We start from the raw sequence: 20,000 nt of genomic DNA, 5'->3' as shown, positions 1-20,000 counted from the left end.
TGTGTGTGTGTGTGTGTGTGTGTGTGTGTGTGTGTGAGGGAGTTTTCCGATCAATCACTGGGCAGGTCTCTCTCTCTCTCTCTCTCTCTCTCTCTCTCTCTCTCTCTCTCTCTCTCTCTCTCTCCCCCCCGGGGTGATATTCCTTCGTTATAAATAATAATAATAATAATAATAATAATAATAATAATAATAATAATAACAATGATAATAATAATAATAACACACACACACACACACACACACACGCGCGCGCGTTGCTAGTTTATAAACAGATGTGGACCGCATGTGTGTGTGTGTGTGTGTGTGTGTGTGTGGAGAGCGCTTTAAATGAAGTAGCAAATTCACGAGAGAGAGAGAGAGAGAGAGAGAGAGAGAGAGAGAGAGAGAGAATTCGTAGGATGCTGTGGATATCAACCCGCATACGAGAGAGAGAGAGAGAGAGAGAGAGAGGGAGAGAGAGAGAGAGCGCACGCTGTTGCCAGGCACCTTGCTGGCAGCACAGTGCGGGTGGAGACACAGTTAGGCTTCCTCCTCCTCCTCCTCCTCCACACGATCGATTCCACCCTGCTCCCTCGTAGGCTGCGGCTGTAACTCGGCTGTGGGGCTGACCGCCTGGGAGGGGAAGGGAGAGGACGAAGGAAAAGGAAGAAGGAAGGGAGAGGATGAAGAGAAGGAAAGGTATGAGAAATATGACTGAGAAGGAGGAAGGGAGATGGAAGGGAGAGGGAAGGGAGAGGATGAAGGAGAGGGAAGGGATAGATAAGATGATAAAGGAGAAAGGGAGGAAAGAAAAGGAGGAGGAAAGGGATGGAAGAGTGTAATGAGAGAGAGAGAGAGAGAGAGAGAGAGAGAAAAGAGAGGAAGAAGAGGAGGTGGTGATGGTGGTGGTCTTATATTCCTTCATACTTTCCTCCTCCTCCTCCTCCTCCTCCTCCTCCTCCTCCTCCTCCTCCTCCTCCTCCTTCTCTCTTGGTCAACACAGGTACAGCCAAGAATGTAACAAGCTTTGCCAGGTAGATACACACACACACACACACACACACACACACACACACACACACACACACACACACACACACACACACACACACACACACACACATGAAGGGAAGGAAAGGGAAAGGAAAGAGATTGAGAGGAAGGAGAATAAGCTAAAGAAGAAAATAGGAGGAGGAGGAGGAGGAGGAAGAGAAATAAGGAAGAAGAGGAAGGAAGGGAAAGGAATATGGGACTGACAAGAATGAAAGGGCTGACTACAGAGCTGACAAGGGGACTGATTAAAGAACTGACAGGGAAATAAATTGCAAGGGGTCTGACTAGGAGACAAATATATTGCAATGAGACTGACTGACGGACTGTAACTAGAATAGGCAGACAGTGGAGGGATGACACATTGGGGCTGACAGAGGGGAGAAGGGCTGACAGAGAAGGGGGCTGACAGTGGAGGGTTAACGAGAGGCTGACAGGAGAATGGGGCTGACAGTGGAGGGTTAACGAGAGGCTGACAGGAGAATGGGGCTGACGAAGAGGAAGGGGCTGACAGAGTGGGGGGCTGATAGAGGGGATTGGGGCTGACTTACATGTGCTGACCAAAGTGCTGACTAATAAAGCTGGCATCGTGCTAAAATATTGTGCGGAGAGAGAGAGAGATGAAGAAAAGAAGAAATTGATGGACAGAAAGACACGAAAAATATCACCATCACCACCACCACCACCATCACCACCACAACACCACCACCAGCATCGTTCCTCAGGCAGCCCCGTAATTGGCAGCCTAAGGATCATCAGCATCAGCAGGAGCAGGTTGGATCGATACGTCTGGCAGCGGCGGGAGCACACACACACACACACACACACACACACACACACACACAGAAGCGGTTCCCTCCCTCCCTCCCTCCCTCCCTCTCTCTCTCTCTCTCTCTCTGATACCACGTTCTCTCTCTCCCTACTTCCCTCCCTTTCAAGCAAGCAGGGAGATAGCATTTATCGCCCAAGTACACGTATTAGTCAAGGCTTTCGTAGGAGTTTTGGGCCTTTCCAGGGATAGCTTCATGACCCCGGTGGTAGTCGGATCCTTCTTCTGTACCATGAACCTAAGAAACACGCATTTGACAAGGCTTTCTATAGGAGTTTTGGGCATTTCCAGGGATAGCTTCATGACCCTGGTGGTAGTCTGACCCTTCTTCTGTACCATGAACCTAAGAAACACGCATTTAACAAGGCTTTCGTAGGAGTTTAGGGCATTTTCAGAGGTAGCTTCATGACCCTGGTGGTAGTCTGATCCTTCTTCTGTACCATGAACCTAAGAAACACGCATTTAACAAGGCTTTCGTAGGAGTTTAGGGCATTTTCAGAGGTAGCTTCATGACCCTGGTGGAAGTCTGACCCTTCTGTACCATGAACCTAAGAAACACACATTTGACAAGGCTTTTGTAGGTGTAAGACATTTCCAGGAGTAGCTATATGACCCTGGTGGTAGTCTGACTCTTCTTCTGTACCATGAGCCTAAGAAACACACATTTGACAAGGCTTTCGTAGGTGTTTAAGACATTTCCAGAGGTAGCTCTACTGTACCATGATCCTAAGAAACACACATTTGACAAGGCTTTCGCAGGAGTTTAGGGTATTTCCAGGGGTAGTTATATGACCCTGGTGGTAGTCTGACCCTTCTTCTGTACCATGAGCCAAAGAAACACACATTTGACAAGGCTTTCGCAGGAGTTTAGGGTATTTCCAGGGGTAGTTATATGACCCTGGTCTGACCCTTCTTCTGTACCATGAGCCTAAGAAACACACATTTGACAAGGCTTTCGTAGGTGTTTAAGACATTTCCAGAGGTAGCTATATGACCCTGGTGGTAGTCTGACCCTTCTTCTGTACCATGAGCCAAAGAAACACACATTTGACAAGGCTTTCGCAGGAGTTTAGGGTATTTCCAGGGGTAGTTATATGACCCTGGTGGTAGTCTGACCCTTCTTCTGTACCATGAACCTAAAAAACTACTCATTACAACCCGACTGATCTCCTTTTGAGCCTATGGAAATGACGATTGCTTCCCGCTGCTACAAGAGGTATGTGGGGTTGAGGCTCCCAGGGTTACGATCATCACCGCCCCGCCCTTACCAACGACGTGTGAAAGGTTAAGCCACTCTGTCAGGCAACACCACCACCACCAGCACCAACAACACCACCACCATCACCAACAACACCACCACCACCATCACCAACAACACCACCACCACCATCACCAACAACACCACCACCACCATCACCAACAACACCACCACCACCATCACCAACAACACCACCACCATCACCAACAACACCACCACCATCACCAACAACACCACCACCATCACTACCAACTTCCCCCTTTCCTCCCATCCTTCCTTCCTTCCTTCCTAACTCTACCTCCCTCTCTCCCTCCCTCCCTCTACCACCACCATCACCACCACCACCGCTGCAACTCCACCCACAGGAGAGAGAGAGAGAGAGAGAGAGAGAGAGAGAGAGAGAGAGAGAGAGAGAGAGAGAGAGTCCCTATCAGCCTGTCACACACATAGACGTCCTACCCCAACCTCTCTCTCTCTCTCTCTCTCTCTCTCTCTCTCTCTCTCGTGCAGGTAACAGCTCATAATTAGCACCTCTTTTGCTAATTAGGAGAGAGAGAGAGAGAGAGAGAGAGAGAGAGAGAGAGAGAGAGAGAGAGAGAAAAAGGGCAAACACGAAGATATTTATCACCGGCTGTAATGAGAGAGAGAGAGAGAGCAGGGATAACCCACCCAGGGAGTGACGATATGTAGGTCAGAACAAGAACAATAATAATAATAATAATAATAATAATAATAATAATAATAATAATAGTAATAGTAGTAGTAGTAGTAGTAGAAGTATTATTATTATTATTAGTAGTAGTAGTAGTAGTAGTAGTAGTAGTAGTTCAACACATATCAATCATGCTGCACTAGAGGCTAATTAAGGAAGCATATACTATAGATACGCTTGGCCTCGGTGCTCAACTCCATACCTTGAGCTTATGGTGGGAACAGAGAGACTTTTGGTGGTGATGGTGGTGGTGGTGGTGAAGGTTGTTATGGAAACGGTGATAGATGCAGTGGTGGAGGTGGCGGTGGAGGTGGAGGGGGTGGCACTAACCTAGAAACGGGGCCTGGCACTCTCCACATTTGGGTCAGGATGTGGCCCAGGACACACACACACACACACACACACACACACACACACACACACACAAGGGCAGACCATTCTAATTATGTTATTTATTCCTTGTTACAAAGTGGTGGTGGTGATGGTGGTGGTGGTAGTAGTAGTAGTAGTAGTAGTAGTAGTAGTAGTAGTAGTAGTAGTAGTAGTAGTAGTAGTAGTAGTAGTAGTAGAAGTAGTAGTAGTAGTAGCAGTAATAGTAGTAGCACTAACAATAATAATAATAATAATAATAATAATAATAATAATAATAATAATAATAATAATAATAATAATGATAATAAAAATAATAATAATAATAATAATAAAAATAATAGAACTATTGCAAGAAATTAATACGAATGAATGAATGAATGAATGAGAGAGAGAGAGAGAGAGAGAGTGGTGGTAATAGTGGAAGCCCTACAAGTGGAGTGGAATGTAGTGGAGGAGGAGGAGTGGATGGAGGTGGAGGAGGGGTGGAGGAAGAATTTACTAATATACCTTTCCTTTTCTCTCTCTCTCTCTCTCTCTCTCTCTCTCTCTCTCTCTCTCTCTCTCTCTCTCTCTCTCTCTCTCTCGTTTTCTTTCATTGTTTTCTCCTCTCTCTCTCTCTCTCTCTCTCTCTCTCTCTCTCTCTCTCTCTCTCTCTCTCTCTCTCTCACCACCTGCCAACCTATACCTAAATAAAACGTAGCAACTGTCACCTCCTCCTCCTCCTCTTCCTCCTCCTCCTCTTCTTCTCGTTCTTCATCTTCTTTCTCTTTCTTCTTCTTCTTCTTCTTCTTCTTCTTCTTCTTCTTCTTCTTCTTCTTCTCCTCCTTCTTCTTCTTTTTCTCCACCCCCACCCGAACCCCCACAACCTCCCTCTCCCCCTCCGCCTTCTCCTTCTTCTCTTCCCCCCCCCCCCCCTCCTCCTCCTCCTCCTCTCCCTCCCCGTGCTAATTGGGCAGGGCAGAGGGCCACCCTGGCACTCGGGGGGACGTCAAGTGGATGATGGCCACCAAGACCCTCCCTAAATGTGGCACGGCTTGGCTCTATCCACCTCCTCTTCCACCTCTTCCTCTTCTTCTTCCACCTCCTCCTCTTCTTCGCCTTCTTCCAGTTCTTCTTCCTTTAACTCCACTTGTTCGTATTTCTTTGCATCTTCTTCGCCCTCCTCCTCCTCCTCCTCCTCCTCCTTCGGCTGTTCTTCTTCTTCGTTGTCGTCTTCCACCTTCTCCTCCTTCTCCTCCTCTTCTTCTGCCACTTCTTCTTCTTCTTCCACTCCTTTCGTGTCCATTTGCATCTTTCCAACTTGTGTTATTCCACTTTGCCTTCTCCTCTTCTTCTTCTTCCACTTCTTCTTCTTCTTCTTCTTTCACTTCTTCTTCTTCTTCCACTTGTTTTTATTCATCTATGTCTTTTCTCCTTTTCTCTCTTTTTTCTGATCTTCTTCCTCCTCCTCCTCCTCCTCTTCGTTGCCTTCCTCCTCTTTATGTTCTTTCTAGTTTCTGCCAGTTAATCTTTTCCTCCTCCTCCTCCTCCTCCTCCTCCTCTTTTCCCTCCGGTTTCCTTTTCTCACTCTTGCGCGTTATCATCAACCTCCTCCTCCTCCTCGCCTTTGCTGTCCTTCATCTTCCACCTTTGATTAGATAGTTAGTGTAGCTTGTCACAAACAGCCTTGTAAGGACCATCAAGTCTGCTGTTGTTTGTTCTTCCTTAGTGTTGCTTTGTGTTCCTCCTCCTCTTCCTCCTCCCACTGCTCCATACCCTCCAGCCTTCTTCCTCCTCCACCTCCATCATTACCACTTTCCCTTCCTCTCCACTTTCCCTCTCCATCACCACAACCACCACCTCCCTCTCTCTCTCTCTCTCTCTCTCTCTCTCTCTCTCTCTCTCTCTCTAGTCAACACCGCTCATCACCACCATCATCACCACCAGTTCGATACGGTTTGGTGCTGTCATCACCGTCTCCACCCGTCACTTCGTTCCACCTCCCTGCACCTCCACTCCCTCCCGCCCTTCCACTCCACCACCACCACCATCACCATCACCACCGCACAACACCGCACGCTATCTGCTGCTACCCGTATCATGCTACTCTCTCTCTCTCTCTCTCTCTCTCTCTCTCTCTCTCTCTCTCTCTCTCTCTCTCTCTCTCTCTCTCTCTCTCTCTCTCTCTCTCTCTCTCTCTCTCTCTCTCTCTCTCTCTCTCTCTCTCTCTCTCTCTCTACGCAGTTGATGTTTACGCAAATATCCAAAGGCGGAGAAGGAGGAGGGGAGAGGAGGAGGGGAGAGGAGGAGGAGGGGAGAGGAGGAGGAGGAGGAGGAGGAGGAAAGAGATGAAGAAGACGAAGAGGAGGAGAATAAGGTAATCAAAAGGAAAGAAAAGGAAAGGAGAAAATGAAAGAGGAGGAAGAGGAGGAAGAAGAGGAGAGAAGAGGAGGATAAAGAGGAGAGAAGAGGAGAAGCTTGAGATATTGATCAGAGTATAAGAGAGAGAGAGAGAGAGAGAGAGAGGAATAAAGGGGAGAGAGGAGAAGCAGAAGAGAGTAAAGAGGAAGAGAAGGAGGAGGAAGAGAGAAGAGGAGGAGGAGTCTAATGGTGGTGTTGGTGATGATGAGGGTGGTGGTGGTGGTGGTGGTGATGATAGTGGAGATAGTGATGGGAACACACACACACACACACACACACACACACACACACACACACACACATGCCCGTCCGTGCCCAGGTGTGTTTGTGTGCGTGTGTGTGTACGTGGGAAGTCACAATTGACGTACACGAGGCGAAGTAGGTCAGTAGGTCTGTGTGTGTGTGTGTGTGTGTGTGTGTGTGTGTGTGTGTGTGTGTGTGTGTGTGTGTGTGTGTGTGTCAGATCGATGCAGACACCTTCCCCATCATTCCCCATCCTCCTCCTCCTCCTCCTCCCCATTCCTCATATCTTCCTCATCTCCCCTCTCCCCTTTATCTCCCTTCCTCTCCTTCCCCATTCCTCCCTTCTTCCTCCCCATCATTCTTCTTCCCTTCTCTTCACCCTTTCCTTTCTCTTCCCTTCCCTTCCCTTCCCAAGCTTATATTTACCTGTCTCTCCCTTCCTTACCTAGCTAACACTCCCTTCCCTTTCCTTCCCTTTCCTCTTCTCCTTCCCATCTTTCCCTTCTCTTTCATCTTCCTTCCCCTTCTTCTTTTCTCCCTTCCCTTTCCTCTTCTCCTTCCCATCTTTCCCTTCTCTTTCATCTTCCTTCCCCTTCTTCTTTTCTCCCTTCCCCTCTCTTCTTTTTCCACTTCCTCCTCCTCCTTTCCTTCTCATTCCCTTCCCTTTCCTCCCCTTCCCTTCCCTTTCCTCCCCTGCCTTTCCCTTCCGTTTCCTCCCCTTCCCTTCCCTTCCCTCCCCTTCCTTTCTCTTCCCCTTCCTTCCCTTCCCTTCCTTTCCCTTCCCTTCCCTTCCCTTTCCTCCCATTCCCTTCCTTCCCCTTCTCTTTCCTCCCCTTCCCTTCCTTTCCCTTCCCTTTTCCACCCCACATCACATCATAGGTCATCACCACCACCACCACCATCACTACCACCCCATCACCACCACCACCATCATCATCTCCATCTCACGCCTGCCGTATCGCACCATCACCTCCATCACGCTATCACCACCACCACCACCACCAGGCCAATCAACACTGCACCACCACCACTAACGCTAACACCACCACCACCATTATCATCATCAGCTCATGCGACACTGCTATAAAACCACCACTGCAATCACCACCACCACCACCACCACCACCTCCACTACAATCATGAATATTTGTGTGTGTGTGTGTGTGTGTGTGTGTGTGTGTGTGTGTGTGTGTGTGTGTGTGTGTGTGTGTGTTTTGATGATGTTGATAAAGAGGAAAAACAAGGAGGAAACCGAGGAGGAGGAGGAGGAGGAGGAGGGAGGGAAAAGAAGGAAAATAGATAAGGAAATCCCTTTACGATGACCACGACTAACGAAAACACACACACACACACACATCACCCTTCCCCACTTCCCCCATTACTCATGACATGAAACTCATTGTATTGTATTTTGTGTATTTTCAGGCTTATGGTTGCCTACAAATGAATAAACCATTTATTATTATAATTTTTACACACACACACACACACACACACACCCGAGGCTCTCTGACAGGCACAGGACGCCCTCAGAAAATTCGGCATCTCCCTGCTTCACCATCCCCGCCACCCGACGCGCCTCCCCCCGCCCGCTTCACCAGACACCACAACAAACTCACCCCCTTCAGTGCGCCGCGAACCGACCGTTTCAAACGAAGCGCAGTGCCAGCGATAGTGCGGATGATAAACAATGCCCAGCAGTGACAGTCAAACAGATTAGCACCTCGCCGCCACCCTCTACGTGCCCCCTCACACCACCCTCCCTCCCCCTTTTGTCTCTATCTTTAGCTCTCCCAAACCACCTCCCTCCCTCTATAAAACACATACACATACATATACTTACATACTATCCTGGAAAGCTGGTGTTGTAGAAAAGGCCGGTGGTGTTGAAGGTGGTGATGGTGTTGGTGGTGGTGGTGATGAAGGTAATATTAGTCACAAGTCAGTGTTTTTTTTTTTCTTTTTTGCTGTTTATTTACTCCCTTTTATACCTCAAAGGAGTTTTTTTTTATATTTTGTAGTTTCTTTGTCCTTAAATTTATCTTGTTTTTGTGTAGTTAATATTTTCACTATTCGACTTTTTCCTCTTTTCTTTCTACCTCTTTTGTTCAATATCTTTTTTTCTGTTTCAATTTCTTCTCTCACTTTTTATTTAATATTTTGTAGTTTCTTAGTTTGTCCTTAAATTTATCTTCTTTCTGCATAGTTAATCTTTTCGCCATTCAACCTTTTCCTCCTTTCTTTCTACCTCTTTTCTTCAATATCTTCTTTTTTTCAGTTTATTCTCTCACTACGTTTGTATTTTTCTCCTCTCCTTTCTTTTTTATCATTTATTTCAGATCTTATTTATTTCCTTTTAATACGTCTACGTCAAAATGCTTTCCTTAATAACGCTCTTTTAACATTTCTTCCATTTTTATCCTGATACGTCAGTTTTTTTTTGTACTCCTTTTCTTTCTGTAGTCTACTGTTTATCTTTCTATATCTACCTGTCTCTCTTTCTCCTATATTCAATTCGTCTAAGTCCTTTTTCAGTCATCTAAGTTATTTTAAGTTGAGCTTCTCTTTGTGGCACTACGGCTTGGCACTCACTTCACTGCCAGTCTAAGTTAACATGGCTTCGATGGCACTAACAACACTATTCTTCATCACCAATCAACACCGCATAGTCACTTGTATGGTGGTGATGGTGGTGGTGTTGGCGTTTGAGCAAGTCAGGTTCTTTTTGGTGGTGGTGAGCATTGGTGTTGTTGTTGGTGGTGGTGTTAGGTCAAAAGGTCAGACGTCACACTTTTATCACTACGGTCTCACTTGCCATCTCAGAAAGGTCAAAACAAAGGCCACTTCAGGTCAACTCTCTAGTCAGGTCAGGTTACGGAGGTCACGGCGGGCAGGGTCACTCAGTTTAAAGTCAGGCCATGTAAGGTTAGGTCACCGAGTGGAAGGTTAGGTCAGCAAGAGGGCAGAACAGCGGGGTCACTCACAATAGGTCAGGTCAGGTTAGATCAGGTTGCCACTATGCTAAGGTTAGGTCACGGAGTCGAAGGTCAGGTCAGGCTAGGTCAGAGAGGTCACGGCGGGCAGGACAACGGAGCAGCTCACAATAGGTCAGGTCGGGTTGGAATTACGATAAGGTTAGATCACTCAGTTTAAGGTCAGGTCAGGTCACCCAATGTTAAGTAAGGTCATTGTTTCCTGTATTCAAACTATCAAGATCAATTTCAATTACTATTATTATCATTATTATTATTTTTCATATTCTTTATTTTTCCTTCTTTCTATCTTTTTTTGTCCTTTTTTTCCTTCGTTCTTGTTCTCGTTGATGTTGCTGTTATAGTTTTCCTTCTTCTTCTTCTTGTCTTCTTCTATTTCTTCTTCTTCTTCTTCTTTTTCCACTTCTTCAAGGTCGTTATATTCTTAGATTACTTGTAGTTCTAAATTTATCATCTTTCTCCAATTGTTATTCCTCCTTTTCTTCTTCTTCTTCAACGCAAGTCGTATTCTTAAACCACTGACTTATCTCTCCTTCTCTTCTTCCTCTTTCTCTGCTTCTTCTTCTTCTTTTTCTTCTTCAAGGTCGTGGTATTTTTAGATCAGTTATTTCTTTCCCTTGTTCTGTTGTTTTGTTTTGTTCTCTTCTCTTCTCCTCCCTTCGTTTTCTTATTAAGGTGGATTTTTAATTTTCCTTCTCTTCTTTCTTTTCTTCTTTTTTATCTCCTCCTTATTTTTTTTTTTTTATTCTTCTTCTCTTAAGTTAGTTTCTTATTACTTGTTTTGTGTCTCTTTTCGGAGGTAAGTCTCTCTCTCTCTCTCTCTCTCTCTCTCTCTCTCTCTCTCTCTCTCTCTCTCTCTCTCTCTCTCTCTTGGAACTTTCTTTGTTTCCTTTCTTTCTTTTCTTTCTCACTAACTTATTTTTCACTCTTAATTTTCTTTCTTTATCTCTTTTTCTCACTCGATAATTTCCCTTCCTTCCTTCCTTCCTTTGCTTCCTTTCTCTCTTTCTTTAACTTTTTTCCGCTCCCTAAGTTTCCTTTATACAAACATCTTCAGTACAAGGTTAGGGAGGAGGAGGAAGGAAGGGAGATGGAGGAGGAGGAGGAGGAGGAAGAGGAGGAGGAGGAGGAAGGCTTTGGTAACAGTATTTCCATCACTTATTGACTTCTATTAATATCTGTCTGTCTGTCCTTCCTTACTCCGTGTCTATTTGCGATGGTTTGTGTTTATTTCTATCGCTCTGAAGGTTTCTTGTATCTCCCACTCTCGTTTGTTCTTCTAAGTTTATCTACGTCAGTTTCTCCTTCTGTTTCCACTTATTATCTTTTCGTTTCTGTCTATCTCTATTCCTACTTTTATCTTTTCGTTTGTCTATCTATATCTTTCTATTTCCAGTTCTCCAATGTAGTCTGTCTATTTCCCTCTCTTTGAATTTCTGTCTTCCTGTTTCAATCTGTCTATTCTCATATCTACTAGTTATCTTCCCTTCTAAGTCTCTATCTCTTCCTATGTCTACTTATCTCCGTCTATCTGCGTCTATCTCTCTATCCCCTATTTCTTCGTCTATCTCTACTTGTATGGCATCGTTTGGTGATCCCGTTGTAAAGGCTGAGGCAGTGCGTTGTTCCTAAGGCAAGGCGTCCTCCAGAGAGCTACGTAAGGCGTCCGTGGCAGGGTTATGTGTGTCCGTGGCAGGGTAATATGAATGTCTCCTTGGTAGGGTATATGTGTGTGTCCGTGGCAGGAATATATATATGTGTTCGTGGTAGGGTTGGTATGTGTCCGTGGCAGGGTTATTATGTGTCCGTGGCAGGGTTATAATGTGTCCTTGGTAGGGGTATATGTGTTCTAGGCAGGGTTATGTACCTGGTAGTATCCGTAGCAGGGTATATATGTGTTCGTGGCAGGCTATATGTGTCCGTGGCAGGGTGTTATATACGTACGTGGCAGGGTTTGTTCGTAGCAGGGTTGAGTGTGTCCGTGGCAGGGTTCTATATATGTATGTGGCAGGGTTTGTCCGTAGCAAGGTTGAGTGTGTCCGTGGCAGGGTTCTATATATGTATGCGGCAGGGTGTGTTCGTGATAGGGTTACATGTGTCCGTGGCAGGGTTAAATGTCCGTGGATAAGCTAGACCATCCTACAATGTCCTTATCCAATGCTCTAGGATATTCAAGTGAGCAAATGGTACGGACTTGAGCACCGAGACCACGCGCAGCAAATAGTGTATGGTCCCGACTTAAACTTCAATCTTTCTATCTATCTATCTATTCAATTTTGTCTATTCAGTTCAAGCTATCTATCTGTCTATCTATTTTAGGCAATGTGGTCGGATCAGTGGGTCAGTAGGTAGTCAGTTAGTAGTAGACGTAGTAGTAGACGTAGTAGTAGATGTTGCTGTCGTAGTTGAAGGCAGTATGGGCTTCGTTGTAATTTTGAAAGCTGTTGTTGTTGTTGTTGTTGTTGTTGTTGTTGTTGTTGTTGTCCACACTAATTTTTTACCTGTGCGTTCACCACCGTAAGAGAATCATCAGTCAGCTAATCAATTAATATACTACGTTCCACTGTAAGATTGTAAGAACTTCAATTAGTATACAGTTGTTAGTCGACTGTCGATTTAAAACGTTCCACTTGTAATGCTGTAATAAAGTTCGTTCAGTAGATCACGTTCACCACAAGACGTTCAGTTAGTTTACGTTCATATGTGAGAATGTATTTGTAATCAGTTCACTTGGTAGTTTCGTTCACCACAAAATCGTTCAGTTAATAAGTCACGTTCACTTCAAGAGGTTCATATCAACGTTCACAATCTAAGTTCATGTCAGTCACGTTCACAAAAAGTTCAGACAACATTTTCGTTCACCACAAGACTGTAAGGCGTTCAGTCAATCACCTCGTTCTGTACTTAACATTTACGTTCACTATACGAATACAAGATTACGTTCAGTTTGTACCTTCTTTCCTTTTTTTCTTTCTCTCTTTCTTTTTCTTTCTTTTCTTTCCTTTCCTCTCCTTTCCATTCCAGTCCTTCCTTCCTTCAATATTTCTTCTCCAACTCTCTCTCTCTCTCTCTCTCTCTCTCTCTCTCTCTCTCTCTCTCTCTCTCTCTCTCTCTCTCTCTCTCGCGCACACACACACACACACACACACACACGACACATGACCCTCAATAAACATGCAAATCTACTAAAAACTGCAAAATCACTCTACTGACCATCTTTACAGGCTCATGGCTATATCCAACCCATCAACTTCTATTTTCTCTTCATTAGTATTGAAAGGATAGGATGAGAGAAGTAATTTAACGTTAATTAAGAGGGATTTAACTATGGCAAAAAACTGTTTAGAATATGCCTTTTTTTGTGTGTGTTGGGACGGACTGACTGACTGACTGCCTGCCTGACCCTCTCTCTCTCTCTCTCTCTCTCTCTCTCTCTCTCTCTCTCTCTCTCTCTCTCTCTCTCTCTCTCTCTCTCTCTCAAGTCATGCACCTGATGCCCGTCTCTTGGCGAACCTCACGTCTCTCTCTCTCTCTCTCTCTCTCTCTCTCTCTCTCTCTCTCTCTCTCTCTCTCTCTCTCTCTCTCTCTCTCTCTTTATCCTTCCTTCCTCTTCTTCCATATATTTTTCCTCCTTTTTTTCCCTCCTCCCTCCTCCTCTTCTCTCCTCTCCTTCCTCTTCCTTCTCTTCTCCCTTTCCTCCCCTCCCCCCTTTTTCATCTCTTCCTTTATCTGCTCTCTCTCTCTCTCTCTCTCTCTCTCTCTCTCTCTCTCTCTCTCTCTCTCTCTCTGCCCCGTTGCTGTTCCCAGGCGCCGAGGAGGTTCTGGCGCCATCCTCCTCCTCCTCCTCCTCCTCTTCCTCCTCCTCCTCCTCCTCGTGTGGTGGTGGCGGCGACTCTCCACCACAATCAATACAGCAGCCTCCTCCTCCTCCTCCTCCTCCTCCTCCTCCTTATGCCCCCAATCACCCCTATTCCTCTTCCAACCATCATCTATATTCCTCCTCTTCCTCTCCTTCTTCTTCTTCTCTCCACTTATCATCTCCTCCTCCTCCTCATCATCATCATCATTATCATCTTCGTACCCTTCTATTCCTCCTCCCTTAATCTTCTCATTCTTCCTCCTCCTCCTCCTCCTCCTTTTCAATGTTTCAACTTAATCATCACTTTAATAATATATTCACCACCACCACCACCACCACCACCACCACCACCACCACCACCACCACCACCACCACCACGTCCATAACAATTATATTAAGAAATCCAATTTATATTCCACTCCATGTTTTACTTTACTGCCAATTATTTAAGTTTTTTAATACATTTTTATTATACACACACACACACACACACACACACACACACACACACACACACACACACACACACACACACACACACACACACACAGTGCACCCAAACTTTCACTGCCGCAGCAACCCACACGCACACACGCACGTACACACTCCACCCATTCTCTCTCTCTCTCTCTCTCTCTCTCTCTCTCTCTCTCTCTCTCTCTCTCTCTCTCTCTGCTTGAAATTTAAAGAGGTTGGAGAAATTGGTTAGGAGGAGGAGGAGGAGGTTAGATGAGAGGTATATGATAAAAGAGGGAAGGGAAGGGAAGGAAAGAGAAGGGAAAGGTATTGAAAGGAAGGGAAGGGAAGATAAGGGGAAAGATGGGGAATAGAAGAGAGATAAGGAAGGGAAGGGGAGGGTAGGAGCGGGGAAGGGAAGGTAAGAGAAGGGAAGGGAAGGAAAGGTAAGGGGGGGAGGACGAGATGACACCCCTCCTCCTCCCCTCTCTCCCTTCACTCAGGTAACAATGGAGGGTTGCAACACCTGGACAAGCTCCCCTCTCCGCCTTCTTCCCCTCCCCTCCCTTCCCTTCTCCCCTCTTCTCTTGCCTTCTCCCCTCTCCATCTCTTGCCTTCTCCTCCTCTTCCCCCCTCACTTCTTCCCTCTTCCTCTCTTCTCCTCTTGCCTTTCTCTCTTCATCTTATTCTACCTTACTCTTCTTCTCCTCTTCTCCCCTCACCCAATTCTCCTCTCCCCCCACATCATCATCTTCCTCCCCTTCTCCTCTCTTTCCTCCCCCTGGCCACGCCCTTCCTCCTCCGTCTCCCCTCTCTCCACACTATACGCCCTGAGAGAGAGAGAGAGAGAGAGAGAGAGAGAGAGAGAGAGAGAGAGAGAGATGGCAGCCAGACGAAGGCCATGATCGCCTTATTAATACGACAAATACAAATGAATGAGTCAAGAATCATTTAGCCTGGCGCGGCATGGTGTGGCGTGGTGGCGTGCAGTGCCCCAGTTAGCAGTGCTGGCTGACGTGGGCGGGGCGGGGCGGGGCGGGGCGGGTGTCAGAGGGGCGGAAAGCTCCTCCACGCAACAGGTTAAGGCAGGCACACCTACTTCCCTCCCCCACGCACGGCAGCCCCCCCCTCCCCCCAGACCACAGGCAACGCGCGCGCGCTCTCACGCATGCACGCACTCTTGCACGCATGCACGCTCTCACACACACACACACACACACACACACACACACACACACCGTCGGCAGGAGGCCCCGGCGCCAACACCGGCACAGGAATGCCAGGCCCCGCCGACCCCTGCCTCGGGACCACGGGCGAGGCGGGTGTTGCTGCGCCGCGCGGCTGTGGGCGCCCCGTCCCGCAGGTCACCGGCGGTCGCGGCGGCCGTGCACGCGCGCCGTGACGTGGGGGCGTCACGTCACTGCTCCGCTTCGCCGCCGAGCCGCGGCACTGTTGCAATGGTGGCGCGTGTGGCGTGGCGGCGAGGCACACCGCTGCCAACGGCGCCACCGCCCGCTGCTGGCGCCGCGGCGAGCCTCAGCCTCCGGTGCCGGGGCCGCCGCTCCCTCCCCGGCGCCGGGCGGGCCGAGCGCTGGTCAGGCACACACCTCCAGAGCCTCGGTGAGCCTCGCAGGCACTGAGTGTCCCGTGCCCTCCTTCCCAGGACATGACAGCCGGGCACCGTGCCACCAGGAAAGTGTGTCAGGCGGTGGAGGCTGCGAGGTATGGCACACACACACACACACACACACACACACACCTGTCAGCGGCGGCGGCGACCATCTTGTGCCGCCCCACACAACACTGGCGCCGCAGCCTCGCTGGACACGTTACCGGCGCGTTAAGGCGGCGAGCGGCGTGAGCAATGGAGGACGGCGAGGATGAAGGGTCAGGCGAGGCGGCGCCAGGCGGGCCGCGGCAGCCACCAGGAGAGGCAGCCAGGCCAGCCCTGCCGCTGAGCACAGGATGACGACTCCTGCACCACCCACCGCCGCCCCGCCGCCGCCGCCGCCCACCACGCGCGCCCACTTGCCGCCCGCGCAGGCGCCCTGCCGACACCCATACGCCGACGCGCCGCCCTGCAGCCCCGCCGCTGGAGGACAACACTCCGCAGCACCCCGCCGCCCCCACCCCGCCGCGAAGCCCATGGCTACCGGCCGGCGAGGCCCTTGGCGCCGCGACCATCCCGGCGCCAAGGGACGCCCAAGCCCTGGGCAGGACCGTGAGGTGCGTGCACGGCGTACAGGCTCCAGCACCGCCCCCGCCTGCCACAGGTAGCCAACAACCTGCCTCACGCGGCCCAGCACGCGCGGCAGGACGCGGCGTCCCGCTGGCCCTCGCCCAACACGGGAGCCTTACGGCAGGCACGGGACGCACAGGTGGCGGGCGGGGACCTCACCCCCCCCCCCCCCCAGCGCAAAGTGTAAAGGGGGGTGCTACGCCCCCTTCATCACCTGCAGCTTCCAGGCAGGCAGGCGGCACGGCCCGGCGTGCGCGGCGGTGCACGGCCCGCGGTACGTACCTCCCAGCACCACTTGTCCACAAGACAAGTTTGGTGCCGCCGCGTGGCTGGGCGCCCCCTCCGCCCCCCGTCCCCCGCCCCCCGTCCCCCGCCCCCCCCAGAGGTGGTGGTCGGCTGTACGTTTCTCCACAGATCAATAATGTAGAGGACAGACACCCGCCCGTCCCCCGGCCCTCCCCGCCCCCCGCCGCGCGGCCCCGCCACCAGGACGTGTGTGTGTGTGTGTGTGTGTGTGTGTGTGTGTGTGTGTGTGTTGCCGCAAAATCTCATTATCATAACAGATTCACCGAAAAATAAAGAAAAGTACAACAAACAAAACGTTATGAAACCAACGGACCAAAAAACAACAAACACCAGTGTGTGTGTGTGTGTGTGTGTGTGTGTGTGTGTGTCAAAAGTGAAAAGATATAAAGAAAGACGTTCATTCCTCCAGCTGTTTCTCTCCCTTCCCTCCCTCCCTCCCTCCCTCCGCCTCTACCGCTATCCCTCCTGCCTTTCCCTGGCCTCCCTTCTCCTCCCCCTAGCGCCGTGACCTTGAGCGGGCCCTCCTCCTCCTGCTCCTCCTCCTCCTCCTCCTTCGCCCTTGACCCTGAAGGAACGGGTGGACCTACTCGCTTTAATCCTTCTCTCTCTCTCTCTCTCTCTCTCTCTCTCTCTCTCTCTCTCTCTCTGTTCTTTGTTGATGTTATTGTATTGTTTGCTGTTGTTATGCTTTCCTCCTCCTCCATCTCCTCCTCCTCCTCCTTCCATTACAAGTATCCTCAACTCCCTTATTCCTTCCTCCTCCTCCTCTTCCTTTTCCTTCCCTTCCTATCTTCCTCCTCCTCCGTCCCTCCCCATCTTACCTCAGTTCTCCTCCTCCTCCTCCTCCCTTTTTTTCCTCTCCTCTTCCTTCCCTTCCTCTTACCTTGTCTCTACCCCATCTCACCTGTCCTCCTCCTCCTCCTCCTCCTCCTCACCTTCTTAAAGTTTACCTGCGCGGTCTTACACGTGTGGTTTACGCTCTCTCTCTCTCTCTCTCTCTCTCTCTCTCTCTCTCTCTCTCTCTCTCTCTCTCTCTCTCTCTCTCTCTCTCTCTATTACTACTACTACTACTACTACTACTATGACTACTAATAATAATAATAAGACATAAACATTGAAGAGGAAGAAAAGGATGAAAGATAAGGTCAGAGAGAGTGAGAGAGAGAGAGAGAGTAACCAAGCGTGACATGACTACTGAACGCCATCAAGGCATGTCTTTTAAATATCACTGCAAGATGTGTCATTCAGGCGGTGAAATGACATGACAAAACCAGACCAAAAAAAAATAAAAGATAGCGGGAAATTCGGACCGCTAATAAAGTGAAGTGAGGAAGAGAGGAAGAGACTAAAGGGAGGGAGAGATAGAAACTGGAGGGAAGAAGAAATATAAGAGAGGAGGAAAGTAGAAAGTCAAGTAAGGAAGAAAGGAGTGAGGAAGCTAGAATAGAAGGGAGATCAGGAAGAAGGAGAATAAAGGAGGATAAGTAAAAAAGATTGAAATTAAATAGTGAGGTAATGAAGAGAAATAAAGGTGAAGGGAAATGAAGGAGAAGAAATATTATAAGAAGAAAAGTGAGGAGAGAGAAATTAAAAGCAAGGAGATTGAGTAAGTAAAGAGAAGTGAGGTGGAACAAGATTAGAGAAATTAACGAATAGAAAAACGTTAAGAAAAAAGTGGTGAGGAATTAAAAAAAAAGTTATACGAGGAACAAAGAAAATAAAAGGTGAAGGAAATGAAGGAAAAGAAATATTATAAGAAATGAGTTACCTGATACCACGTGATGAGCCAAGGCCCCGCGAAGTACTGATAGAGTCCACCTGGTGTGCTTACCTGTAAATGAAGGGAGAGAAACACATATTAATTAACCTTGAAATTAATGATACTTGGATGAGTGCTAATAAGTTTACTACGACTTACTTACAATAACAATGATGCTACTACTACTACTACTACTACTACTAATAATAATAATAATAATAATAATAATAATAATAATAATAATAATAATAATGAAGAAGAGGAAGGAGAAATGAAGAGGATGAAGAAAAGAAGACGAAAAAGAAGAAAACTATGATAAAGAAAAACAGGAAAAGAAAGAAAGAAAGGAAGACTAAGATAAAGGAAAAAAGGACAAGAACAAGAATGAAAAGGAAATTAAAAGGAAAAAGAAGAACATACGATAGGAAGAAGAATGAAAATGGGGAGATAAGAAAAAGGGAGAGAGAGAGAGAGAGAGAGAGAATTACAAAGTAGAAAGGGAGAGGAAAAGAGAGGGAAAAAAGTGGAGGAAAGGACCCAATATTACCCCCAATAAACAAGCAGGAGGAATATTAAAGGAAAATATTCGCCCCATAATTTTGTTCTGGTTAATATCAATTTTATGGAGGCGAGCAAACTAGGGCCATAATTCAACCTGAAGGGGGCAGTTATAGTAGTAGTAGTGGTAGTAGTAGTAGTAGTAGTAGTAGTAGTAGTAGTAGTAGTAGTAGTAGTGGTGGTGATGGTGTGTGGATGGTAGATTGGTGGTGGTAGTAGTAGTAGTAGTAGTAGTAGTAGTAGTAGTAGTAGTAGTAGTAGTAGTAGCAGCAGCAGCAGCAGCAGCAGTAGCAGTAGTAGTAGTAGTATGCCAAGACGTCACTACCGAGCCGGCACTGCTTCCCCTGGACGGAGAACACCTTCGGTACAGGACGGCCAATACCTCACAGGAGGCACGGGTGGATGTAAGTGCCCGCGGATTCTGGGTGCGCGGACAGCGGGCGTTAATGGACATCCGCATATTCGACCCGATGGCTGCCTGTCACCGTGAGCTGCCCCTGCAAGCCGCCCACCACAGGAACGAGCAGGAGAAGACAAGGGCATACGGTGAAAGAATCCAACATGTGGATCAGGGCAGCTTCACCCCCCTCGTCTTCACCACATCCGGCGGGATGGGTTCCAGGGCCCAATACTTCTACGCACGCCTCGCGGAACTAATCTCAGAAAAGAAGCATCAGCCAAGGAGCCACGTTGTCGCCTGGATGAGGTGTCGCCTCTCGTTCTCCCTGCTCAGGTCGGCCATCCTATGTCTCAGGGGCACCAGACACTCTTGCCCAAAAGCCACCAACATCTCCAATATGGACTATGAAGCCACAGTGGTGGAGAGTGACATTAGGGTGGGTCGGGAGTGACTTGAGTAGGGAAGGAAAGGGGGATCTGGACGTAATAGATGATAGGTGATTTAGTGATAGCTAGTATTAGTGATATGGTTGGATGCCACAGTCATTAGCGAACAGAGTTGGGGCTAATAACCTCCAAGCTATGGAG

The 20,000-nt window shown here is 48.0% G+C and overlaps 1 protein-coding gene across 3 annotated transcripts in view; it reads right to left on the bottom strand.

Annotated features, from left to right (window-relative positions):
• The window catches only part of LOC126986109 (nuclear receptor coactivator 1-like), a 180,413-nt gene that overhangs the window by 77,502 nt on the left and 82,911 nt on the right, over positions 1-20,000 (bottom strand). For 2 of the 3 annotated variants that reach the window (XM_050841882.1, XM_050841860.1), the window contains exon 2: positions 18,465-18,527. Coding sequence is in view for 1 of the 3 variants with exons in the window: in XM_050841834.1 (XP_050697791.1) it covers positions 8,687-8,688 (2 nt within the window). In the remaining 2 variants the exon portion in view is untranslated. Of the gene's footprint in view, positions 1-8,686; positions 10,613-18,464; positions 18,528-20,000 lie in introns of those variants that run through there. The other variant, XM_050841834.1, reaches the window with a different exon arrangement.

The sequence above is a fragment of the Eriocheir sinensis genome, chromosome 5 (assembly GCF_024679095.1).
Source record: "Eriocheir sinensis breed Jianghai 21 chromosome 5, ASM2467909v1, whole genome shotgun sequence".
Lineage (NCBI taxonomy): Eukaryota > Metazoa > Arthropoda > Malacostraca > Decapoda > Varunidae > Eriocheir > Eriocheir sinensis.
Note: the sequence above shows the minus strand (reverse complement) of the source record. Positions and strands in the feature narration are given on the sequence as shown.